The 26,671-nt window shown below is 26.6% G+C and overlaps 2 protein-coding genes across 4 annotated transcripts in view; one reads left to right on the top strand and one right to left on the bottom strand.

The window, feature by feature from the left end:
- LOC132946357 (chromosome transmission fidelity protein 18 homolog) overlaps nt 1–20,093 on the bottom strand; it is a 30,152-nt gene extending 10,059 nt beyond the window's left edge. For both annotated transcript variants that reach the window (XM_061016332.1, XM_061016331.1), the window contains exons 1-18: nt 19,846–20,093; nt 18,194–18,363; nt 18,021–18,123; nt 17,671–17,824; nt 17,010–17,133; nt 16,840–16,923; nt 15,037–15,283; nt 12,748–12,888; nt 12,537–12,688; nt 9,864–10,060; nt 9,562–9,798; nt 9,406–9,474; nt 8,852–8,963; nt 8,621–8,791; nt 8,265–8,414; nt 8,046–8,176; nt 6,788–6,990; nt 5,888–5,964 (exon numbers count right to left, since the gene is read on the bottom strand). In XM_061016332.1, coding sequence (XP_060872315.1) covers nt 5,888–5,964; nt 6,788–6,990; nt 8,046–8,176; nt 8,265–8,414; nt 8,621–8,791; nt 8,852–8,963; nt 9,406–9,474; nt 9,562–9,798; nt 9,864–10,060; nt 12,537–12,688; nt 12,748–12,888; nt 15,037–15,283; nt 16,840–16,923; nt 17,010–17,133; nt 17,671–17,824; nt 18,021–18,123; nt 18,194–18,363; nt 19,846–19,933 — 2,610 coding nt within the window. In that variant the 5' untranslated portion in view covers nt 19,934–20,093. The remainder of the gene's footprint in view (nt 1–5,887; nt 5,965–6,787; nt 6,991–8,045; nt 8,177–8,264; nt 8,415–8,620; nt 8,792–8,851; nt 8,964–9,405; nt 9,475–9,561; nt 9,799–9,863; nt 10,061–12,536; nt 12,689–12,747; nt 12,889–15,036; nt 15,284–16,839; nt 16,924–17,009; nt 17,134–17,670; nt 17,825–18,020; nt 18,124–18,193; nt 18,364–19,845) is intronic.
- An 87-nt stretch (nt 20,094–20,180) lies between these two features.
- On the top strand, nt 20,181–25,475 carry LOC132946358 (uncharacterized). Of its 2 annotated transcripts, none has more exons than XM_061016334.1 (5): nt 20,181–20,309; nt 23,209–23,336; nt 23,425–23,557; nt 23,686–23,841; nt 24,944–25,475. In XM_061016334.1, the coding sequence occupies exons 1-5, from the start codon at nt 20,303–20,305 to the stop codon at nt 25,096–25,098; spliced, it is 579 nt and encodes a 192-aa protein (XP_060872317.1). In that variant the 5' UTR covers nt 20,181–20,302; the 3' UTR covers nt 25,099–25,475. The 2 variants fall into 2 exon arrangements, with proteins under 2 accessions (XP_060872317.1, XP_060872316.1); XM_061016333.1 differs by lacking the exon at nt 20,181–20,309 and adding an exon at nt 20,625–21,179.
- Nucleotides 25,476–26,671: the final 1,196 nt, after the last annotated feature.

The following is a 26,671-nucleotide window of genomic DNA, read 5'->3' as shown; positions in this document are numbered from 1 at the left end:
CATTTGTGACCTAAAATTTATAATGTAAAATTAAATCGGTTTATATATATCATAAAGAAACTAGATAGTATATAGATTTTAAAGAGTATATATAGTATAGCTGGTACCTAATACCTACCTATAGAAGCTATAATATATACCATTATATTATTATGCGGTACACGATAAGAATGTAAAATAAGGCTTTGCAATGTACTTATCACCTTTAAAAAAGCAGTAAATAAATAAAAATATTTTACCAAAGTTTTGTTTTTAAAATAAGAGGTAAAGTATAGTAACCGTTCTAATGTACGGTTTATGTCAAGTGTACTGTCACAAAAATGTGTGTGTTAAATTTGAATTAAAATATAGATTGATTAATTCATAATAGATTGAATTAATTATTGCTGGAAATATTGCATATGAAATTGTTATTATTATATGTCCAAAATATAATAATATACGTTAAAAGTTTCAAGTGCCACGAATCCACGAATACTAAATAATATAAAATAACTAAAATTATTATTATAGGTACCTACTTCGTTTCGATATCTAATTTCGTCAAAATTTGAATTTCAAATGTTTATGAAAAAAAATCACGCCTAGCTATAATAATATGTAGGTAATCCATATTATTTTTAAAAAAAAGGAACTTTGTATTAAATGTTCAATTCTTAGGTATGTTGCATGAATATTAAAAATGTTTTCTAATTTTAACTACAAAATTATTTGCAAATATTCGCAATTTTGAAGAATTTCGTAAAAATTCTAACTTCAAACGCTTATAAAAAAATATTGGGACTATAATATAGTATGTTATATTATAATATGTATTTACGAATTTTTTTAATTGGTAAAGAACAACTTATGAGGTACCTTGTATTAAATGGTAAACCTATTTGACTCTGCAATTTATCAAAATTTATAGAAAAAAACTAACAAAAATTCAAAATTCAAAATGTCTAAAAATAGCTAAGTATTCATATTTTTAAAATTTTAAAATGTTTCAAAAATGCTATTATAAATATTTGGTGAAAATGTCAAGTATCTAAGGTTATTCGTTTTTAAGTTACACGAAAAAAACAAAATCAAATGATTTTCGAAAATTGAATGCTTGATGAATATTTAAGTCTATTGTTTAACAAGGTTTTTTCCAAAGGGTATGCCATACCACCTTGAACTTTTTATTTAACACAGTATTTTAACCAGTGGCGCATTTAGTCAACAAGCAGCCTGGGGCAATATTTTACTAACGCCCCCCCACCCCCCAAGAAATATACATTTGATATTGAAATTGTCTGTTAACAGCTCAAAACAATAGTGTATAGCAAATGCTAATATAAATGTTCATTGAAAATGGTCATTTGTTTTAAAGTTACGCAAAAACCAAAATCGATTTTGTAAAAAACCAATTTTGCGTAAAAACCAATTTTGCGTAAAAATTCCAGAAATTCCTTAATTTTTATTTTGTTTTTCCCAGCGCTTTTGAAAACTATTGAGAATTTTTGACCTCTCGAATGCACTAACTAGATTCACTTTCCCATCGAACAAGATACTGTTGAAGAAAATTGAAGCAGTTTTACTGCCCCAAACCGTGATGACAGACACAAAAAAAAACACACATCATCGTAAAATCAATACATTCATTGCTCCACTCAGAATCTAAAAACCGTATGAGGTTCACTACTTCACTAGATAATATTCTTATTTCTAAATTGTATAGGATGTCAATTAACTCTACATTTTTAAACTAACAGAGCTAAATGTGATCAGCTGAACGTACCTATAATTTGTTATGTTATGCGTTTGTAAGACGTAGATATTGCGTACGGGTGTGGCTCCCAAGTTAACCTCTTAAGGTAAGGTATCGTTTAAATATTTTTTTCTTATAAACACTAACATATGTCTTGTATACTTGGAGGAAAATTGAAAATGGTTTTTAAATAACAACCAAAATGAATACATTCATTGGAAAATTAAGTTCCCAATTCTGTAATGTAATCATGTTTTAAAAGCTCAGGAGATATCCTTATGTCTGCTGCCATCATTTTAGTTAGTTTTAAAAAAGTAATATTTTTTTAAAAGGTTCTCATAGGTAATGTATCACTATAAGCATTTTTCCGCCCCTAAAATTTGTGCCCGGGGCATTTGCCCCAGTTTCCCCTCGTATATGCACCACTGATTTTAACAGTGGCGTGACAGGTTTGAACGTTACTGTTTCATAGAATAGAATTATTTTGTTCGATATTTAGAGAAAAATAGTATATACATATAATATAAGCACTATGATATTTGCATTTTCACGTACGTGTTTTGTGGTCCTATAGTAATTACTTTTTTTTAGCAAATAGATATTGTTTCAACTGGTCCAACACCACTAAAATTAATTGTTTAATGATTAGGCTGACCGCTGACCTATACTAAGCTTGTAGTGTTTTCCAGATTTTATTTTCATAATATAATATTGTAAAGATTTAGGAGGGAAGTGGGTGACAAATTGTATGGCCCCAGGGCACTGCACCGAAATCCTAAATAAGAAATTTATGAAATAAAAGCAGACATGAATATACCTACTGCATTCTACACTGTATTTATTTACAAATAACAAATGCAGTTATGCTTTAATTTAAAATATTTATAAGTAGGTACACTACTACTAATTGATCTTCATAGAGTATTTAAATTAATTTAACAAACTGGTGATAAAAATAAATGATTTTTGTTTGAAACGAAACATTTACATATAAAGCTGTTTTATTAGCGAAACGTCCATTAGCAGTTGAGTACATAATAAAAAGTACTCTAATGTTATTTTCTTTTTCTAATGGTAATCACATGTATTCATAAAGAATCTGGCGATGCGAAACGTTTTTAAATTGCAAACTACTTCAAATATCGAGAGCATGACGACGAGATGAGTTCGTTCGCCAGACAGACGTATTTCAATAAAAATTAATATAATATCAATCATGCGGTTCATCATAGCCATCATTATCATTACGAGTACTATATTATAATAATACTCTATATAATCCCACACAATCGGAAACAAGAAGGGGCACAAGCATGCGTATACTGGGTGGGAGCGGATTGCATGTTAATAAATCACGAGGCAATACTGAATACATGGTATAACTGTCGGGTACACGCTATTAGTCAAACAGTTACACCCTTTTATAGTAAGTAGGTATTGTTATCGTTGTAGCCGACCCTCTTAGAGAGAGGGACGTAAACATCGACGCCACCACCCACAAAATCGAATAGGGTGTTCTGTCCAAGCACACAAAAATAATACGAAATACTATTAAATGACTATATATCGGGGCGTGATAGTTCTCTATACAAACCGTTTATCGACCACTTAAATGTGATTTTTCAATAAAATGCTAAGTTTAGGTGTTTATATATATATACACACACAGAGTTCTCGCTCCAAATATTAAACAACAGTTCATATATAGTTATAACTTAATACTTATAAGTTATCCATATTGACTATGATAATATATTATATAAAATATGCAAATCGATCAATTATTTAAATAGCAAAAATCTAAAAAATGTATAAATAACAAATTACGTTCGTAGAAACGGATTTGAGTATTTGACGTAAGTAACTTCAAATATTAAACAACAGTTCATATATGGTTATAACTTAATACTTATAAGTTATCCATATTGACTATGATAATATATTATATAAAATATGCAAATCGATCAATTATTTAAATAGCAAAAATCTAAAAAATGTATAAATAACAAATTACGTTCGTAGAAACGGATTTGAGTATTTGACGTAAGTAACTTTACTATATACCTACAAACAATAAAATAATTAAAAAATTAAATAAAAAATTAAAAGCGTACAGTAAAAAAAATATTTAAATGTTTAAACATCTACGACAAAATTGTAGAATATAATAAAAACGAGCATATAATATATATTATAAATGGACTCGAATGTATACTTCATTGTGCGGTATATTGTCTATAAGGGACTGAAATTAATGAAGCAAATCGAAATGTTCCACTCGGGTAACTTCCTCTCAAGTATTAAACTGTAATCATAAGAAAATACTGCCAAGAGTTGTTCTATAAAACCATTGTTAACGGACATTTAACAAATATTCGTTTAAATAACGCTTAACATTTTCAAAGTTTAAAATATTATTTATTCACTCATGAGTCATGACTGGTACTTCTCTAAGTATTAGGTACCTCTACCAATTGGTCACAAAACTAAACCACATAATATCAATTATCAACCAACAGTACCGCCGACTCAATGGACTTGCAAAATATCAAACAATTCACAAGAGTTCTAACTTCTGATCAATGTTGTCTTAAAAATTAAAGGAGGGGTACAAATAAAATAACTATAAAAATATTAAAAATTTCGTAGTTTTTGAAAAAAACTAAAAACTATGAACATTCAAGAGATATCAGCTAAAAATCATCCTGCACCTTTTTAAAAACTATTACATATTAATGGTACATTTTAAAATTAAAACAGTTTTACTTATATCTATATTGATTGGTAATTCAGTTCTACATAATTTGTATGTATTATTTATAATTAAGAGGATGTCACACCCGCATGTGTTGTCTCATGCTATGTATATTTGCGCAGGACAACTTTTCTCGCACAATATTTGTTGTAGAACTAGTAAATTTTCACAACACGTAAAGAAGAACTTTATCTGTGCGACTTTCCAATCATTTTTTATAATCAAATGAAAAAAAACCAAATGTTTAGAAGCAAATAACTTTTATTGTATTTATGTTATCTAAAATATGGGCACGCTGTTGCATAGATAATTTTTTACCCTATATGCAAGCCCGGATTAAGGAGGGGGGGCAAGGGTGGCACAGTCCCGGGGCTCATCTTTCTCCCCAAAATATATTTTTTTAACGCGTCCAATACAGTTTTCAAAAAAAAGAATTATTTAAGTAAGTAGGTAGGTATAGTAGATAAATTATTATTAATTATTATAAAATCAAATTGTTCTTAATTTTATATCACAAAAAATTACTATAAATAAATAAATGTTTGCCAAAAATGTTGTTTTTTTTTGAGCATTTTAGATTACTGATTTAACTGTTTAAGTATATAAAAAGGTAGTCATAAGAATAAATTATTTAGCTCTTGTAAATTAGGTATTTCGGTTAAAAGTATTAATGCATATTATACTAAACTTTAGAGGACCATAGTTAATAACCTAGCGCCTAGCGAACCAAAATTGAACATTTATTTTGACTGTCAAAATGTTCAGAAAAAAAGCTTTACCAGAATCCATCAAAAAATATAGTGGTTACCATATGAAAAAATAAAATCAATTTTATTATTGGTATACAACTGCGTGTTTAAAAATGTTATAAAAAAATTGCCTGTTAAAAATAAAAAAACACATCTTTTTTTTGTTTTAACGAAATTCCATATCATTGATTCATAATTGTTAAAAAATCCCGTGTTCAATGACATATTATGTACAAAATTATACAATAATATAAAGTCATCAATATGTAATGATACAATTATTTTGAAGTTAACGTTGAAAGGTCCACTAAGTGTATGGGGTCCCGGGGCCCAATTGATCCTTAATCCGGGCTTGCCTATATGTTCAGAAATTTTAGAGCCACTTCTACAAACACAGAAAGATAAAAGTTGTCCCACGCAAAACAGTTTTTGTTATGTTGTATATTTGTAAGACGGAGACAACACATGCGGATGTGACATCCTCTTAATTAATATATAAAAGTTAAGAACATTTCATTGATAACGCCACATCAAGGAGGCAGGGGAGAGATAATTCAAAAAATGGTGTTATCCATAGTTTTTCAAACTTAATATTAAAAATAAAAAGATTTTTCATTCTTTAACACTTTTAATTATTATTATACTTACAGTAACTTTTGTAGAACCAACAATTTTGGGTGTAAGTCTTTGTAAATGATTAGGTGTTACTTGCTTATTTCTGGCACCTAATACAATAATTATATATAGTTATAATTATTATAATACAATTATTATTTTGTTTATAAATAGTAAATATATTAATTAAATATCTTTAAATGCAATGTAAGTAATTTGTTATTTTCATAAATAAAATATAAAGGTAGTAGTAAACATCCTAATCAATCAAATATTCAATACCCAGATTCCTAATCTGAATTAAAAAAAGTATTTTAAGCGGTTTAATCCAAGTTACTGAGGCCAGGTTAAATTAAAAAAACTCAATCTAAAGAATTGAATCAAATCCTGATTATTCCATTTAGTGTAATTCTGTCTACATTAAATATTTAATTTTTTAATTTCTATCTTATTTTAATGTATGTTTTGGTCCATCAAAAGAATTTTTATCTTGTATACATGATACACATCTACATAAAGAATAAGATCCAAATTTTGGATTTAAGTACTATACGGGATAAATATACTGAATCAAGAATTCTGATTTAGATCTGTGATAGGTCTAGTAAGTGTGTACTAAGTAACTGATGCATTAATCGACAAAAGAAAATATAATATAACTTCCTATGGAAAATTCAAAAATTTTCATTTAACTTCATCAAAAAAACTTAAAAATTTGGGAATGAAAAAATAAATATTTTTTAATTTCGTTTCATCTAATGAATATTAATAACTTTTTGATTATGATACATATGTTTTTTTTTTTAGGTTTAAAAATCAATATTATATTTATGATTCATACTAACAAAAGAAACCTATTTTGTAAAATTATTTTAAGCTCATATACAATTTGAAAATGTGACAAAATATGATTACAATAACAAATTCACTGACCTTTAACACCTTTTGGAGTAGAAACATTTTTTTCATTTTCATCAAACCCATCAGGTTCTACAATGATATTATTTAGTTCGCCATGGGACATTCTCTTCCTCAAATTTTCCAATTCTATTTCTCTAGAAATAAGTTGTTTAGTAGCGTAGCTAGATGTTGGAAATGTTTCCAATCCAGGAAATTTTACTGCATCATCTACACATCTAAAAAATGTAGGATACAATATAATTATTTATTTACTTTTTACATGGCTTTTATTTCAAATAAATATTTATAATTTTTGCACAAAAATATAAAAATAGTTATCAGATCATCTGCTCTTCTTTGGCTTATTTCATACTTGGATAATAGAATAACAATTAATGGCTATGGTCGGACTTGTAAAAATGTTTTAAAGATATTGTAATTTAATCAAAATTCTCTGTTAAGAATCGTTTTAATAAGGATTTATAACACAGCTAATTAAGCTAAATACAGCTAACTAATACAAATATGTCTGTGTGTTTACATTTCAAAACTGTATTGCAAAACCGCAATAATTTATCTTTATAACAAAAAAATTACTCATCCATTCTACTCACAAACAATTACCTAACAATAAAACAACTACTGAAATGCAATACCTGAATTATTCCTGAAATTGCCTGAAAATTGTTGAACTTAAATATTAAAAATTTAAATAATTGTATAATACGTTGGCTAAATACTGATTTCATAGATGATCAGTTGAATTATGATAATATAATAATATAATGTAGAATTCAATATTAACTGGATTAATTGTTTTTTATTTTGTATGTAGTACATTATTAATATCTTTTTTTTAGTATCAATGTTAAAATTATATATATTGTATAAACTATAGATTAGACTCCAGCCTGAGAAACAAAATAAAATAAAAATAAATAGGTAATTTAAAGTCAACTGCCTATTGCTAAATCAAACTTAAACTTAATTTATATTAACTTAACATTTTTTTTCATTTACATTTTTGTATTTATAATCGGTAACATTTATTTTAAACAATGGATGCATTTGATATTTGCTATTAGTTATGTTATGCATGAGAAGACTAAAGAATCATCCTTAACAGATGAACTTTGGCAAAGTGAAAATTTAACATAATGTGATAAATTCAATTTTTGTAACTATTTTTTTTAATTTACTATACAAATTACCTAATTAATAGAGATAAAAAAGATTTTTGTAAAATATTGTCTGCATCTTCAACAAGTATTTAATATAATGTGCTACTCACGGATTGAGTACAAAATTAAAAGACCCATCAGCATCTCTTTCTTGAAAATAATTTAAGCCATAATCAATCATAATATTGACCACTTTTGCAAGGTCTTCTTTTTCCTTTTGAGTAAATAATTGTGTACTAATCTATGAAATAAAAATCAAATTATTAATGTTTAGTAAAAACTATAAAATTAGGTATAAATATTTAAATTTATGAAGTGTTTATACTTACAGATCTAAGATTTGGAATAGCAATATGCATAAGTAATGGCATAGTGTCCAATAAAACTTGATCCCGGTGTAGAAATGTTCGAATACTTGGGATGATACCAGACATTAACTCATCCATAATTTGTTTAAATTTATTTTTTTTCATTGTCGCCTAATTAATATAAACAATCATGAAACACACATCATGCATCATAGGAGTTATAGTACATATAGTTTTCAATTTATAAATTATCCCAATAGTTAAGGAATAGTAAATTATATTCTTTGACAAATAAACATAGGTAATAATTAATAATTCTGATGGAGCAAGATTTTTCTATTAAGCAATTAAATAATTCTATTAAAAATATATCTCACTTCATATGCAGCACTTGGGTAAGTAATTTTAGGCCATGTAAATGTAGCAAATAAACAGTGCCAAGTAGCAAAATTATATGGCAAATAAGGAAACAGTGAGTAATTTTGAGAAGAATTAATCACATGCATTGTCTTGTCAAAATTACAAAACCATTCTAGGCCTTCAGCAATCTAAACAATAATAAATTAATAATAATATAACATAAAATGTATAATAAATAATTAATTTACATTTGTTAATGATGAATCTTTGGGCTTTAGGATTAAATAATTTTCAAAAATCCCTTGACAAAGCTTTTCATAGTCTCCATAACTCTGGACAGTTTTTAAGACGCTGTTTATTCTAAAAAAAAAAATAAGACTTCTGTCTAAAGTATTTTTTTAGCAGTGCATTTCCTTTATAAATTAAAATTATACATCTAAATTACCTCCTTGAAAAACATTTTAAGCATATAATTCATATTCAGTAAAAGACAGAAACTCTAGGTTGTTAGCTAGGTATATTTTTTTCTTATTTATGAAATTAAGCAAAAAACAGTCACAAATATATAATAAATAATTTTAAGCCTAAAATACTTATTCTTAACCACAAGAAACTAACATTTTTGAGAGAATAATAATAAAAATAATCAATAATAATCTTAATTTAATATTATATTAGTATCCTTAATATAGAGATGAACTATAGAAATAAGTGTCATAACTAAATATTTTATAAATCTAAAATCAATTAATAATTTTCTTACAACCTTTACTTTATAGAAAACCAAATATATTTTTTTTACCTGTCTTTCATAACATTATTATGACTTGAAAAACCATCACTTGTACTATTTGGATTGTTCTCAAAACAGCTAAGATAAACATTAAACATATACAAATAAACATTCATACAATTATTAACTATAAAAATGAAATTTATTTGAATTTATTAATATTACCTTTTTTTTATTTGAAATATTTCTTGCCATACAGTAAAAAGTCCTTTTTGCATATCTTTTGCCCCAATATTTGCATTTTTAACATGTGATAAGTGTACTGATTGATTTCTAAAACACGATAACGTTGACAAACATGATCTTATATCATTATTTGTCTTGGTGCCAAGTGCAGTCATTGCACCCATATCTGTTTTAATGTTTTCATAACTTGATATTTCCATTAATCTTTCAACCAATCTAATCAAAAATATTATTATTATTTTATGTTATAATAAGAACATGGTTATTATAATAAAACTTACCTAACAGAAGATGTAGGGGGGAAATTTAATACAAATGCATTTTGTCTTAAATTTCTCAAAGCAGGTACATAAACATCATTACATATACAAATTATTGGTCTTTTTAATATAGAACTTTTTTCTTCTTTTTTATCGGTTTTTTTTTTACGAGTCGCACGTTTTTCAGTAGCAAATTTTATTAGAAAATCTATAGAGGCCTGAAAAAAAGTTTTAACAGATATTTTATTGTTAGGTATTAACAAAAATGTAAAATCAATACATTTTATATTTAATAAATAATAATAATTAACAATGCATACAAAACTAAACCAATATTTTTTAATTAAACTACCAATTTTAAATTTTAAAGAACTTTGTGGATATGATTGTTAAATGTTAACCATTGTTTTCTTTATCTTTTATATACATACAATTATAAAATCATGCTCCTTCATTACAAAATGGCAATTTTTTATGAATACCAAAGTAGTCATAATACATATTGTAATTACCATAATACCAACCAAAAAAAATCAAGAGCATATTGGTTAAATTTCTTAATTACACAATAATGTGAATATGTAAAAAAAAATGCTATTTATTTAATCTTGGTATAAATTTTCTTTACATCATTTTCATTCATATAATAAATAACATATTTTAAACAATACAAAACATAGAACTAAATATAATAATATTATTATTGGCTATTTAAGTAAATCAGAGATCACAATTTAATATTTATTTAGGACCACAAATTTAGGATGTTGTTGGAGATCATCAACATTTAAAGTTCATGTTTGTCCAATGAAAATAAAGTAGAAATCAAAAAAGCGGGCAAGTGGGTAACACTTTCTGTACATTAAGTGTCTAGAGTCACTGTAATGGATGTGTTAAATTTCAATTCAATGATATAAAATCATTGTATAAGAAAAAAGGTTCTGAGCGAAGACGATCTGTCAGCCTATAATATTACTATGTAGGTTCGGATTTTAATAATATTATTGTGAATAAAGTAATTTATTCTACTACCAGACATTACAGTAGGTTAAATTCATATTTGTCAAAACCATGCATTTTAAAATGTCATTGTGTTCATAAATATAAATTATATTATACCTACTATAAAAGTTTCAATTACCCACGAATAATATTTTAAAATTACATAAAAATAACTAAAATTGTTATTCTTAGTTTTAATATGTAATTTGGTCCATATTTGTACTTAAACTAACTATAAAAGAAAACTGTGTTTATATATATTTTAGATTTTTTGGTTACAGAATGAACTACTTACGTATAATTTTGTTTTAAGTTTTCAATTCTTAGTTATAAAAATTGAACATTTTATAATACCAAAATTTGAACTTGCTTATAAAAAATCTTGCCTATATACCTATTTTTAATATTTTTAAACAGATAGTGAAAAACGTCTGAGGAACCTTGTATTCAATTTTCAAGTTATTTGACCCAACAAATAAAATTTCATTGACATTTATACAAAAAAAAAAATTTTAAAATGTTTGTAAACAACATAAAACAAGTCAAAATATTTTGAAAATTTTATCAAGTACCTTAAGAATTAATAAAATAACATAAAGTGTAAATTTCAAGTATCTACAGTTATTAACTTTTGAATTACAACAAAATAAGAATAAGAAGATCGCCCCTCGAGAAATCAAATAAATATCCAGTAATGTAAAAAATTGAATTTCAAACATAATAAAACTTATAAAAATTTAAATTGACTTTCCGGCAGACTTGAAAATTTCACTGAATGTTTATATTAGCATTTTCTATACACCATAAAATTTTGATATTATTTTGACTCTTTTTGAGCGGTTTACGGGCATTTTCAGTTTTCAATTTTTTTAGTTTTTTTTTCTATAAATATCAATAAAAAAATTTTTGTTGGGTAAAAAACGTGAAAATTTAATATACGGCCCCTGATATATCGTTCTAATAGCAGTTGAAAAATATTAAAAATACATAGGCACAATTTTTTTTTATAAACATTTAAAGTTCAAATTTTGACAACATTTATCAAATTTATAATTTATTAATTATTTTGTAGTTAAAAATGTATAAAATGTTTAACTTTTATGGCTAAGGATTGAAAATTTAAAACAAGGCTCCACGTAAATATGTTATATATAAATTACTTTATTCACAATAATATCATCAAATATACTTGGTAATATCATAGGCTGACTGACCGTTTTCGCTCAGAATCATTTTTCTTATACAATGATATTATATCATTGAATTCAAATTTAACACCATCCATTACAGTGACCCACTTGTAACCTACTGTACAGCAGAGCGATATTCACTTATCCACCTTTTTTTTTTTTATATAAATAGACAAAATCATGAGGATTCTTATATTAAATTTTCAAATCTTAGATGTAAAAAGATAAATTTCTATGAATTTCTATCTCAAATTAATTTGCAAATTTCTGTCTAATCTGTTGAAATACAATTTTGTAAGAAAATTTACAATTTTCCTTAATTTTTTTTTGTTTTTTTCCAGCGCTTTTTAAAACTATTGAAAATTTAATTTAAATCATTAAAAAAAAAATTTTAATTTAAAAAAAAATAATTTTGTCTGCAGGCCAAATTAAGTTTGTCCACGGGCAGCCATTTGGCGACCCCTGGGCCATGATGTATATTAACTATATATTTAGTACTTACTACAGGTGCTCCATCAATTTCATCCAACACTAAACAATTAGGTCTTGAATCATTACTCATCACAGAACACATTTGTGTAGTTGCTTCAAGCTGTCTTTTAAAACAAGTAAGATTACGATCATCACTAGCATTCATTTCAACAACATTGTACCCTAATAATACAAATTATGTAAATATAAATATTTATATGACTATTATAAAAATAGTATACCTGCTTGTCGGGCTACCAAATGAGCTAAAGTAGTTTTCCCAAGACCAGGTGGCCCACATAACAATGCTAATTTATACTTAGGACAATTATTTTCATCCAACCCTTCATCTAAGGTTTGATTCTTTTTTGTAAACTTATTTCCTGTATGAAATTTTATTAAATTTAAAACTAATAAAACACATAATTTCAAAACAGTAATTGAAGTTTTTAGTAAATTATAAATATATTTTTTCTTATGGTAAATTGTATTAAATACTCCAATGATATTGAAATAAGTAAATACTAGACAACTTTTTTCTTCTAATATTTCTATTTTCTATAATACAAATTTTAGCTATAATAATATAATGTTGATATTATGCAATTTTTAATGTACATACATGTTAACTAAATGTTAACCTTATCCTATGTATATATAATATATATGTATAATGTATATACTTTATACAGGGTCTTCAAAATAATGTGTAGCATGTATGGTGGGGATCACAATAGTGACACCGAGGTTCATCCCAAGTTGTGGCAAAATTATAAATTCAAAACGGAAACCCATTGGCATTACCAAATTATTTTTATAGACTGAGGGACATCACACATTGTCTTAAAATGTTTATTAAGTGTACTTAAATTTAGTAGATACATTATGAACAAACTAAAACTTATTGGATTGTTTGGTTTTGCCATAAATTTGTTTGTCAAATACAAAGGATATTATAATAAATTATTATTGTTATTACCAACTATAAAATCAATACTGATGTACTATAGAACAGCCTAAATTAATTGTTGGTATAAATAATTTAAATATTTTAAAAAATTACAAAAATTGCAAAAATAAATAATATTATGGTAAAAGTTTCCAAGAATAATATATTTTGAACTACAAATAAATAAATTTAAATTGCTATTTTTATATAAATATATAATTTCATCCAAATGTAATTTTTAAACGCTTATGAACAATATTAAAACCTGTATGTTTTTTTATATTTTTAAGTTATTGTATAATCATATATAAGGCGTATAAAATGTTGGGTTTTATTACTAGAAATACTAAGGACTTTAGAAATCCTATAAATTAAAAAAATTGATATACTCCTTTAGTTAGATCAAACCTAGAATTTGGTCTAATAATTATTCAACTTAATCAAATGAGCTTAATAATATTCAGTAAAAATTTCTGAAAAGAGTTGACTTTATTACTCATTGTACTATCTTCAGAGAATCTTTCCTTTTGGTTACCTTTTGGACTGTCTTAACATCAGGCATGATTTAATAGATATAATGTTTGTCTATGATATTTGAAATAATAATATAAACTGCCCAGCTATTTTAAATTTAATTGGATTTAGAATCCCTAGTAGAGGTATACACAAAATTCTGATTTGTTCCATATACCTCATTTTAATACAAATAGTGGAAAAAATTCATTTTTTTCAAGAGCCATTTTTAACGCCATTAGATTGAACGACAATTTTAGAATTTTTTGTTTTGTCTCGTCAAGTATTTAAAGCTAAAACTTTGTTATTTTTAAAACATAGTGCCTAATTATTTATTTTATAGTTTTGTTTTATAGACTAAAATGTTGTCTTTGTATTTCTTGTTATTTTTACTTTTATTATTATCACTTGTCTATTAGTTTTCATATTGTGCCAATTCATGTTATGTTTTTCTTTCTTTGTCAACATGCTTTGGTCCGTTGATTTTATATAAATAAATAAATAATAATAATTAAAAACTTATGAGGAACCTAGATACCTTGTATTACATTGTCAAACTTTTATATTAGAAAAAAATTGCTCCAAAATAAACCTAAAAATGTGATAATTAAATGATATAGATTATAGAATATAAAAAAATATTCCTTAATAAAATATTAGTAAGACTTGTGTAACTCTTATTGAGTAATAGTCAATAAGTAGGTACTAACTATTTAGTGTGGTTGTTTTTGTGTACATACAATATAGATAATAATGAATAAGTAATTATGTAGTTTAAGAGTGTACACTCTTACATGTACCTATTATATTAGAATTACCTGATTACATCACACTTAATTACCATACCAACAACATTAATACCTTAATTAATTGAAAATAAGCCATAAATATTAGCTTGCAGGTACCACCACCACCCATCCTAAATATTTGTTGACACTTCAACACTTTTATATGGAGTTATGTGCCACTGGATCAAATAAGAACCAACATAATCCCCACCATTTTTTAAGAAGACATTTGGAAGACCCTCTATATTATACAAATATTATAAAAGCTATTAAAAACATACCTGCTGATTTGTCATAAACATCAATAACTTTTCTTTTTTTGTTGACTTCTTTATTGAATACTACTTTATCCCATATTTTTAACCATTGCAATAGCATTCTATTAGTACTTTCATCACTTAACAAATCCAAATATCTGTTTGGCTTATACTTCTGAACCCATAATTCTGCTGTGTTATCGATACTTTTATCCAAAACACTAACACCATTTTGATTCACTCTTGATCGTATAGCTTCATTATTCTCAATCTATACAAAAAATGTCGTTTACAAAAAATCTATGATACAAGTAAAATTTCAAAAGTATAGCCCAATCATTTTTAAGAATTTGAGTTTTAGATTCTGAGCGGAGCAAGGAAGTTAATGGTTTTACAATGGTGTTTATTTATTTTTTGTTTTTTATCTTGTATACAAAATGTCTACCAGAAGAAATGTATTGATTTTTTTTTTTTTTTTTTATTTATTAGCTATTAGTATACAACTATGACAGCTCGACTATTACAGAGATAATACATAAAACAACATTATACATTAAACATTATAATACATATTAAATAATAAAGCCAGCATCCAGTATAAAGGTAATTATTAATTTAATGGCAATAGTAGATTTTGTATTAAGTATGGAGTGGATATTTAAGGGGATATCAAGAGTCTTAAGTTCATTAACTAAAATAATGCGTTTGAGTTGTAGGGCAGGGCAGTCAAGAAGAATATGGGGTAAGTCACAAATGCATTCATTCAGGTGAAGAGTACAGAATGGAGAATCATTAAGGCCAAGTTTAAAGGGGATGTATTGATTTAAACATATAGTATCTTATCTTTTAGCAAATTGGATCAAGATGGTACTTTAGAGAGGTAATTTTTTAATTTTCTCAATAGTTATTTAATGCCACAGAAAAAACCACTAACAAATTACGAAAAACTGCTAATAACAGAATTTTAAAATTTCCAACTCTTTGTTTATCAGCAATCAGCATAGAAACGAATAAAAATAACGATTTTAGTTATTTTGCTGTAATTTATAATATTAATTCAACTTACAGGCTATAATAAATAATAACAATATAAAATATCCAGACTGACATACCATCTCCGCTCAGAATCATTTTTCATATACAATGATATTATATCATTGAATTTAAATTTAATACCATCAATTATGCAGTGACCCACTTGTAACCAACTATACAGCAGAGCAACATCCACTTACCCGCTTTTTAATTTTTTTTTTTTTTCATATATTATAGAATTTGTTATAAATATATACAACAATTTTCAACGCAAATACAATTTTACTCAATACATACATTCTCAATACCTAGTATCAGCTTTTGTCTTGCCTCTTTGAAATCAAATGCTGCAAAGTCAGGACTATTAAGTTGATAGTTCTGAATGTTCTACCCAAATAAATTGAGAAGGTTAGTTGTCAGCTGAGCAGTGTCAGAATAAGCACAGTAGTGAAAAAGACCAACACCAGTTTTTGACATTCCTTATCTATTATTTTTATCGCTTGTCTACATTTGTTAAGGATTTTGCAGTATTGTGCTGCATTGATGGCCAATGTTAATTGTCTTACAATTTATGAAGAGGACAAAGAAAATATTTTGAATTGGTATAAAAGCTGATCCCTAGGTATCTAATATATGTCAAATGATTTGGCGACTAGAATGAAAAATAGTTGTATATCTTTATAACAAATTCTATACATTTTGTAGAAAAAAATAACTCGACTTTAGAAAATAAACAGGCGTTACTCTTTGAATCACTTTCATAAAATGTAAGTAATAAATAAACAATGAAACCTTTTCATAAGCACGTGCAATCATTTCATCAACAGGGTCTGAAAGCAACTGTACTGATTTTGTATGCCATGATAAACTTGATATCTGAATCATAGTAAATAGTTATAAGGATTTAAAATTAAGTTCATACACAGTATTGTTCTAAATTGTGATAAATATGTTTAAAATACTTCTTCGTGTACAGCATCTGCAGATCGAAAACGAATGTATACTCTTTGATTTTCACCGTCACATGCAGGAAAAAAAGACCATGATGGAACTCTTCTCGATACACTTTCATATGGCTGAGTATGACTAGAAACATATAATACAATAAATGTACATAAAAAAATGCTATTTTTATAGCCAGATGTATGTAGCATATTTGTGAAGTGGAGATCCAAAAATATTAAAAAATCCAAAAAATAATAGATGAAACACAAAACTTAATAAACGATCGAAAAGCTGCTTTCAAGAGCTTCAGAAAAGCATACTACATATCCCCATTGGAACAAACATTATAATCTTTTCAACCCCAACAAGAAATAAAAAGTTCAAAAATTGTCTTGAAAGTTCTTTCCAAACTCCTGGTGGTCTAGGAAATAATGTGACAGCATGCTATATATGCTTCTGAGACTCAATGAACATCAACGTTAAATTTCAAGTTAGTTGGTTCGATAGTTCCAGTGAATACTCGTGAAAATGGCAAAGCATACACTTAATTAGATTATATAGATAAGATACATTTTTTTTAAAAATATTTTTGGTACATATTATTTATGTAAAATAGTGCATACAATACATCCTTTAAATATAAGCCTTTTGGTTTTTATAAAATAAGTAAAAAATTACTTTAAACTATTGTAAGAGATAGATGATAAAAAATTGGATCTTTTTCCAGATTTGAATTTTTTTCTTTCATCAATAATTTTTTTTATTAGATCTTGCTGTTTAATATCTTTGTCAGATAATGGGTCTACTTTTTGACGCTTTAATACAGGTTCCACTAAAAATAAAATTGAAAATGTGTTAACAATCAGTTTTTAAAACCATTGTTGACAATATTAAATGCATTTATTTTTTGTTATGTTTTGCATTAAAATTTAGTCCATATCAATAAGAAATACATTTTAAATCATACATTATTATTATTATTATTACCTATCATAATATATAATGATAATAAATATTTGTAAACTTACATTCTTCATCTTCAAAATTAATATCATCTGTGTTTCCAAATAGATCTTCAACATCTAAATATCTTTTATTGTTGATAATAGCCACAGACGTACTTGGTTGTGCCTAAAAATTAATAAATATACAATAAATATAAATTTGATCAGAGTGGTAAAGGACTTTAGATATAATATACTTCATTTTCATTATTATCATCCAGATTAAAAGAAACCACTGATGTTTGAGATAAAGGAAACACACCATTTAATTCACTTGACAAATTAAAATTCCTTTCAGATTCAATTTTTTCATTAGAAGAAAACTTTAAACTTCTTCTTGTATCTTTCGGTGAGCATATTTTAACAGCTATAAATAATAATAAACTATGAATATAAAATCAAATTATTATTATTACTATATACAGTTATAAATTATTATTTCTAAGTACATGCATATCCACCGAGCACTCAGGAAACTAGGAAAGGTTGAGACATTTAAACAATGCCATGCAGTTAATAAGCGAAGTGGTACAATCAACCTCGATACCATGTTTTCTGATACTTTAAAATATCGCACCACCAGAAATCAGAAGGAATAAAGCATTGGTGAGAATATTTATTAAGACCGACAAGAACTCAATCCTCTACAAAATGTTGGAAAATACACCAGATATAAGACTAAAGTTAAGGAAACCGCCATGGATCAAGACCAGAGAACTAACTCATTTGCAGTTATGCAGTGCAAAAAACTGGCAGGAAGAGTGGCTGGGCAATACAGTACATAAAAATTTGATGAAGGATCCCACACAAAAAATAAAATGGTCAAAAATTGGCAATTCTTAATCAATTAATAATTGGACTCGGTAGATGTGAATACATGATGTACTGATGTACAAGTGGAAACTAAAGAACAGCCCAGAATATGATTGTGGCAATGATAGTCAGACTATGAGACATATTACAGACGAATGGCCAAATAGAAGGTTTGAGTTGAGCCTTAGTGGAATTTGAAATTACGAAGGAAGCACCTAAATGGATTAGGGTCTTGGACTTAGAAATTTAGATTTGACTACATACAGTGGCGAATCTAGGATTTTTTATGGGGGGTGCAAAGTTAAGGTCTAGTGTTTCAGCGTTAGGGAAAAATTACTTATGAATTTTTTTATTGTTACCAATTTTGTTTAGAAAGGTCCACAGCCTACTGAAAAATACAATATACATGTTGCGTAGTATTTGTTTTCAAGGGAGCAACATACCAAGAGGGGTGCTATAGCACCCCCCTTTGGATCCGCGCGTGACTACATACAATACTATAATATATTAATTTTACTTATAAATTTATTTTTAAATGTTACTGTATTATTGTTGCCATACAAATATATATACTATATAGTGTATACAAAGATACAAGGTAACCATTTTATCATTGGCTAGCAATTATGTCTGAATTCTTTATTCTGCAATGTGTTTACAAAAGCTAGATTTCCGGTTTTGCTACTACCTATTGATGAAAAATTTCAACTTTTTTCTTTATACTTTACCAAATGTCCATTCATATTGTTAGATTGGCTTTAGTAACCCGAAAGGGTTACATACAGATAAGGTTATAACTTGCAAAAATACTATATTTTGCTATCTAGTATCTTGTACCATAGAATTTTATTTTGACATATAAATATATAATATGACAAATTAATATAGAACAAATGACGTGTTCATAAACTATGTTAAATCTACAATTAAATTTAAAGCTTAATGCTGTAATAATTTAATAAAATGATAAATTATTTTTATTTGTACTGATTAAACCTAATAAAACAATACAATTATGTAATTGTAATCAAATTACCATCGGTTGTAAAGTCCATTTCATTCATCATTTCTAATTCATCAGCGTGCATCATTTCAAATTCTTCTTCTGGATCCAAGTAGTCCATTTTAAGGCTTTTTGATTGCACTTTTACACCAAATACTGTATTAAATGTAACAAACCTATGTCTGTTATTTTACGCCTGTGTATAAATTTGCAATATTTTTAATTTTTTTATTTTAATATTTATTATACATTTATTGTCATTTCACTAGACTAATATGTTTATTATCGTTGGCTGACTGTGGTAGTTCGAAAAATGATAAGGACCAAAATAAAGATACTTGCGGCATTTAATCTATTCTGTGCTTGCGGAGAAGTCGTGGGTGAAATGGCGGCAAAATTATGTCATTATCACAGACCTTATAATCTGATAATGATGTTCCACGATGGTAACCACAGAAGATTATGGTAATATTAGTAATAGTGGACCACAATGCAAGGTAAATAATATTAAAATGTTATAATATGAACTTTGGTAGTTGGTACCACGGTTTAATATAGAATTCTATCTTAAACCGTGGGTCAACTACGCACAGAATACCGAATAGAAGATTCTCCAATCATGGTTGATTATTAGCATGATAATAATATAAGGTCCAGTTTACCTTCTTAATACTTTTAGGTATAGGTATTGCAGCTAATGGTAAATGGTACAAATGGACCAGTTGAGTATAGACATTATTATTATGTAAGTTGTATAAAGGTATAATATTATATTATAGCATGTTCTATGATTATAGTGACGAATATTGATTATATTATAAAGGTATTAGGGAAATGAGTAATCCATGTTATTTTACGTATTCAAGAATACAGTATTATGTAATAGGTCTTTGTCTTAAATTATTATAATTTTTTATTTTTTTCCTCTTACTTTAGTTTTATTGATTGCATAATAAATAGAAAATAATAATAAATAATATAATTTCAAATTTGTTTTGTAGCTAAAGAGTAAAGACTAATGACTATAGAGGTTACTTATATACTACCTACTCAGTTAAAAGTAAAATGATTTAATTTCTAGTTCTTTGTTTGAATTGATTGAAGCCATAAGAGTTTAATAATTAATAGTTATCACTTGATACATTTAAATATTTAATCCTAATCAGTAAATTTCAACGTTTGATTTTTTATTTATTTTATATACCTACCAATATATAAATATATTATAGGTAGTTTTTTAACCACTTTTTTATTGAAAACGTTATACTAATTATTATTAATTAAACTTGCCAAGTGCAATCAAAATTAGTGATTATTATCAGCTATGAAGAGATTAACAGCTAAATTAGTATTCATGGGATCTCAGGGTAAGTTAATTTATAAAAATAAACAGAAACTTGTACAAGTTTGGTAATTTCATATTGCATATTGTATACTTGATGTATACTAATTAAACAAACATGAATAATTCATTATTATTTTATTATAGGTAATATCACATATTCACTAAAGGTACCCACACACTGCAGCGGTGGCAATTACCGCTGGACACGGTAACAGCAAAATGAAGCCGGTCACAATCACCGCCAAGACGAAATAATTTTACCGCTACCACTGCAGTGTGTGGCAACCTTTACACATAATATTATTTGCAATTGTTAATTATAAATTCAGAGTATAATGAAGGGTAATAATGAAAGAACTGAAGACACTTATAAATGTTTTCTTACTCAGAAATAAACTGCAAATTTCCTTCACTATATTAAATAGAACGTATCATGTTTAAATGTTTTCAATGTTTGATTTCTGATTCCTCACAAGTTACCATAATATTATATTATTATATGATTAGGTGTATCTCTATATTGTTATAATTTATCCAAAACCGAAAACTTACCCACATTAATATAATGTTTGTTTTATGTTACAAAATATTATCTTTACCTATACCCTCTAGACTGTATTTTTCTATTCTAAATTAAATTATTATAGTTGTAGGTTTTAGGTTGTAGTACCAAAATTTATAAAGATAGGGATGTCTAGACCTTCATAGCCACTGAGTCAAAACTTTAATTTGTATTTGTTTATATCTATTATGAACTATGAATGAACTATGAACACATAATTGATTGAGTAACTAATGAATAGTTATAGTTTAAAAAAAAAACAGAATATCGGTTATGGTACCAACAATATTATATTCTGAATGGTTAGGAGGTTAGGTTGATGTACTTATTGAAATTAACAATGAATGTATTGGTTTTATAATGATATGGTTTTTTATTTTGAGTATGTGTTAGTTTTTTGGTTTAGAATAAGTAAAAATGTATAATGTAAACAGCTGTAAGTTATCCGCTGAATATCAATTATTTGATACAAAAAGTAGCAGATAACTTATCCGTAAGTCGTAACTATATTTGACAAATAAGCTTATTCGGACATGGAAAAACTGATTACTATTTAATTTTTCTTGTCTGAATAACTTGTAATTTGACAAATAAATTCAATTGAATTTAGCATTAGAGCTGGAAAATTGTTTCAAAACTACAATCATCAACTTAATGAGTGGTTTCTGGTCATCAAATTATATCTAGTTGATACTTAGTATACTAAATACATAAGTGGGTCAAATGTAAAAAAATGTCTGGTACAGTCTTTTTTCATTTAATTATGTTGATAAAATGTTTGTTTCTAATTCAAAAAAAACTGAAAATTGAATTGAAAAAGTTTTTCCTATATTTTTGTTGTAGAAATTCACAATTATTAAGAATATATAGTTAGTCACAATTTTTAAGTATTTGACGCAAATGTTGACAATAATTGGATATTCAAACAGTGTTGGTTATTTTGTTTTAATTTAAAAATACAATAGATTTGAAACATTTTGCCATTCTGTATATTATTATAACTTAAACATTTTCATCTAAATTAAGTATAAAATATATAAATTTTATACTATTATCCTATTAATACCATCTAATACCATCCTACGGTATTCCTACCCATCAGCTAAAAAGAAAAATTTTAATTCATATTAAAAAATTATTTTATTTACTTATTGTGTCGAAGCACAAATTGTAAATTTCATTTTATTAAATAAAAATAATTATCAATTGCATGTATATTATGTTTGGTATTTTTTTATTTGGTATTTAAAAGTTAAAATTAAGATCCTATTAAATGTATTGATTTAAGAGTGTATGCATAAAGTTTGTAGTTAATTCAAATTGGAAATTGTAATCAAGCAAGTTTTATTTGCCTTTTATTAATGATCAATTTCTAAATTTTAAAAACTATGTTAATCATTTCAAGTTCAAAAAATGATATTTAAATATACAAAAAATATATATATTTAATATGGTACATTAAAACTTATTCACTAATTGCATTTTTCAGGTGTTGGTAAATCAAGTATAATCACAAGATACATAAAAGGAGATTTCAAAAAGGAATGTGAAGCAACAATTGGTGCTTCATTTATGTATGCTAAAGTTACATTACGAGACTATCAAATTACTTTAAAAGTACCTAATTTTGTTTTATATTTAATTACCTAATTAAATAAAATAATAATAATAATTCTACTATTGTGTGTTGTATTTGTTTTTCAAGGTTTGGGATACAGCTGGACAAGAGCGGTTTCGTAGCTTAGTACCAATGTATTACAGAAATTCAGACGCAGTCGCTATAATTTTTGATGTATCAGACAGAGACTCATTTAATCAAGTTAAAAATTGGATTAATGGTATTTTTACAATTTTATTAAACTATCTAAAATTAGTAAAACATGAACTTATCTTTTGTTATTAATGTGTATACAAAAATATAATATTATATAATATATTATTAACTCTCTATTTATTTTAATTTCAGAAGTAAGAAAAAATACAGACACACCTGTGGTTTATTATGTAGTTGGTAACAAAACTGATCTATTAGATTCACGAGTAATAATGTATGAAGAAGCTGAAGAATTCGCTAATTCAGTGAATGCTCATTATTGGGAAACTAGTGTATACTCAAACACAGGTGAGATTTAATCAAGATTCTAGATTATAATAATGTATACAAACTAAGTTTACTTATTCTCTTCTGTACTTTTTAATACGCCATAATCTTCCAGGAATCTTCCAGAAAAGTTAGTTCAAAATGTAATTTAATCATATTTTTATAAATATCTATTACACTGATTACTGTTATTTAAGAGGATTACAGCACACTATTATTTTGTTTCTTTCTTTAACCCACGCTACACTACATATTTTGCATTCAGCGGAATCAATCTCGTGTTGTTAGCTTTAATATTATAACAGTGAATTTCCCTACTATCAAACTTAAATAACATTATCTGTGTTTGTACTTTGACTTTTTAATGATATTTACATTTTTACACAAGTTATGAGTTTGTAAAATATTACAATTAACAATTTAAAAATGATCATAATATATTATGTGGAAAAAATTATAATATGTAAAAAAAAGCCAATAAATCAACACTGATAATGTTTTTAACTTTAAGTTTGATAGGTCGATTTACTATAATACCAATTCTACAGTAGGGTCTCGCTGATTCGGACTTAATGGGACTGGACTTCAGTGACGGATTGAACATAAATTTTAAATGACACATTTTCATAATTAAGTACTTATCACCCATTATAACTCATAACAAAGTTATGATATTTTAAATAAAATGTGATCAAGAGATCAGGCCTTAGCATGTAATTCTGCGCCACAGACTGCACGGAGTGGCATCACCCCCTTTGAAAAGTTGACGCCACTGCTGGACTCTATCCGAATTAAATGGAATGACAATTATAATGGCTCTAAAACAAAATTTAGATGGATAAGGAATTTTACCTACATATCAGTTATCAATAATATATTATACTTATAGATAACATTGATGTTAACATAAATACTCATGTGTATGTAAATATACATAATACAAATAATTGATTGTCCGGATTAGCAAAGGCCAGATTATTCAGGCTACTGTATTAATTGTCAAAGTAACTTGGTTCTGCAAAACACTAAATTGCTGTTGGGCATGGGTCAGAAAGCAAAAAATAATATGCTGAGGATCTTAAAATTAATTAATATTAAAACTAAAACCTATATTGTTTTTCAGGTATTCAAGACTTATTCACAAATATTGGTCGAAACCTTATAGAAATAGTAGAAAGTTCAAAACCACCAGTGCATTTAAAACTTGAAATTGATCCAGAAGAAGTTCCTAACAATGAAAGGATAAATAATTCTAAGATACAATGTTGTACCAATTGATAATGTAATTTAATATGTCTATTATGCAATGTATTTAATATGTGTTATGTATTTAATATTATAAGTTATTAATTTTAATGGCTAAGTATAAAAAAAAAATACTTTCAAAATAATAAGTCTTTGCCATTGAAATTACTTTTTATTTATAAATATTATAATATCTATTACTACACAACTATGAACTAAGAACTACTTCTTAGGATTTAACATTGATTGTTTTTTGCTAAACATACAGACATTTTAAAATGATAACAAATATTTTTATTGTATTTTTAAGTTTAAAAATAACTGACAAATCAAAAACAATTTTGTCCAAATGTTTGCGTTTAGTTATTAACATTGTTATTTTTTCGTAATATATTTTTATTTTACTACAATGTATTGATTTTTTTTTTCTAAGGACATTTTTTATGTGGATATTTAAAAAACCAATTCATGATATTTGTACAGCTTCAAAATCTGTAATAGATTCTATGTTATAAAAAGTATTGAATTTATAATATTTCTGGGTATTGACTCCTGAGCACAACAAGTAATTATCCTTACAATATTTTATAAAATTTCAATGATTTATTATTGGTTTAAAATGTATAATAACTGTATAATAACTAGATACCTACTTGATATTTTGGAGGTCCAAAAGTAAAAAAGCGGGTAAGTGGGCGTTGATCTGCTGTACAGTTGTAGCACTGATCATTAGTGGCCAGTGAGTCACTGTAATGGATGGTGTTGAATTTGAATTCAATGATATATTATAATATCATTGCTGTAGGTAGGTATATGAAAAACGATTCTGAGCCATAGACTTATAAGTACATATCTATATAACTTAATAGGTTCTGAGCGGAGACGATTTGTCAGCCAAGGATATTTTATATTATATTTTTATTATTAATAATACGTGGTAGCCGATAAGTTGAATTAATATTAATTGTATACAATAATATACTTTAGAAGTTGCAAGTACCCACTTACTTGATTTAGAAGTTCTCTAGTTACGCCATTGCTGAATGCCCCCATAGCCAAGTGCCTACGAAAAACGGCGCTGTAAATAGATAAATACAAAATGCAAATGCTTACTAATAAGTATACGTATACTTATACTAGTTATTGTAATAACTATACTAGTAAAAGGAATAATGCAATAATTAAGTACGAGTATGGCAAATAAGAGTAGGTACCAAAGAATATAGCAACTGTACTAGAAGTCTTGATATAGGTACCACATAACATTATAGCTATCAGCAACAAATATAAAGTGGCGTTATACGAAAAAAAGGCCACACCATTATTAAGTATTGTATTTGTGTTAAGTACAAGGTCCCTTTACGGTTGCGACGCGCACTGACGCCGGTTCGATCCCGGTCACGTGTGGCATTTTTCTTCGGTATTTTTTTACAGTCACAGTGTCCGGAGAGAGAGGCCGCCTTCCCCCCCCCGGAAATGGCAGATACCAACGGGTGCCCACTAGAAAATTCTGCCAAACACAAAAACGTGTTCCTCCAACCGATCCCCACCGTACCAACCCTACAGTACCATACCCACAGCTACTGGCCTCAATTCCCGGGCTTAA

Source organism: Metopolophium dirhodum, chromosome 6 (genome assembly GCF_019925205.1).
Source record: "Metopolophium dirhodum isolate CAU chromosome 6, ASM1992520v1, whole genome shotgun sequence".
NCBI lineage: Eukaryota > Metazoa > Arthropoda > Insecta > Hemiptera > Aphididae > Metopolophium > Metopolophium dirhodum.
Note: the sequence above shows the minus strand (reverse complement) of the source record. Positions and strands in the feature narration are given on the sequence as shown.

What these genes read in the sequence shown, in the direction of transcription:
- LOC132946358 (XM_061016333.1), top strand. Translation starts at nt 21,137, where the DNA reads ATGAAGAGATTAACAGCTAAATTAGTATTCATGGGATCTCAGG. An exon ending in AGTATTCATGGGATCTCAGG is followed by an intron (nt 21,180 to 23,208) that starts GTAAGTTAATTT and finishes TGCATTTTTCAG; the next exon opens with GTGTTGGTAAATCAAGTATA. An exon ending in TAGTGTATACTCAAACACAG is followed by an intron (nt 23,842 to 24,943) that starts GTGAGATTTAAT and finishes ATTGTTTTTCAG; the next exon opens with GTATTCAAGACTTATTCACA.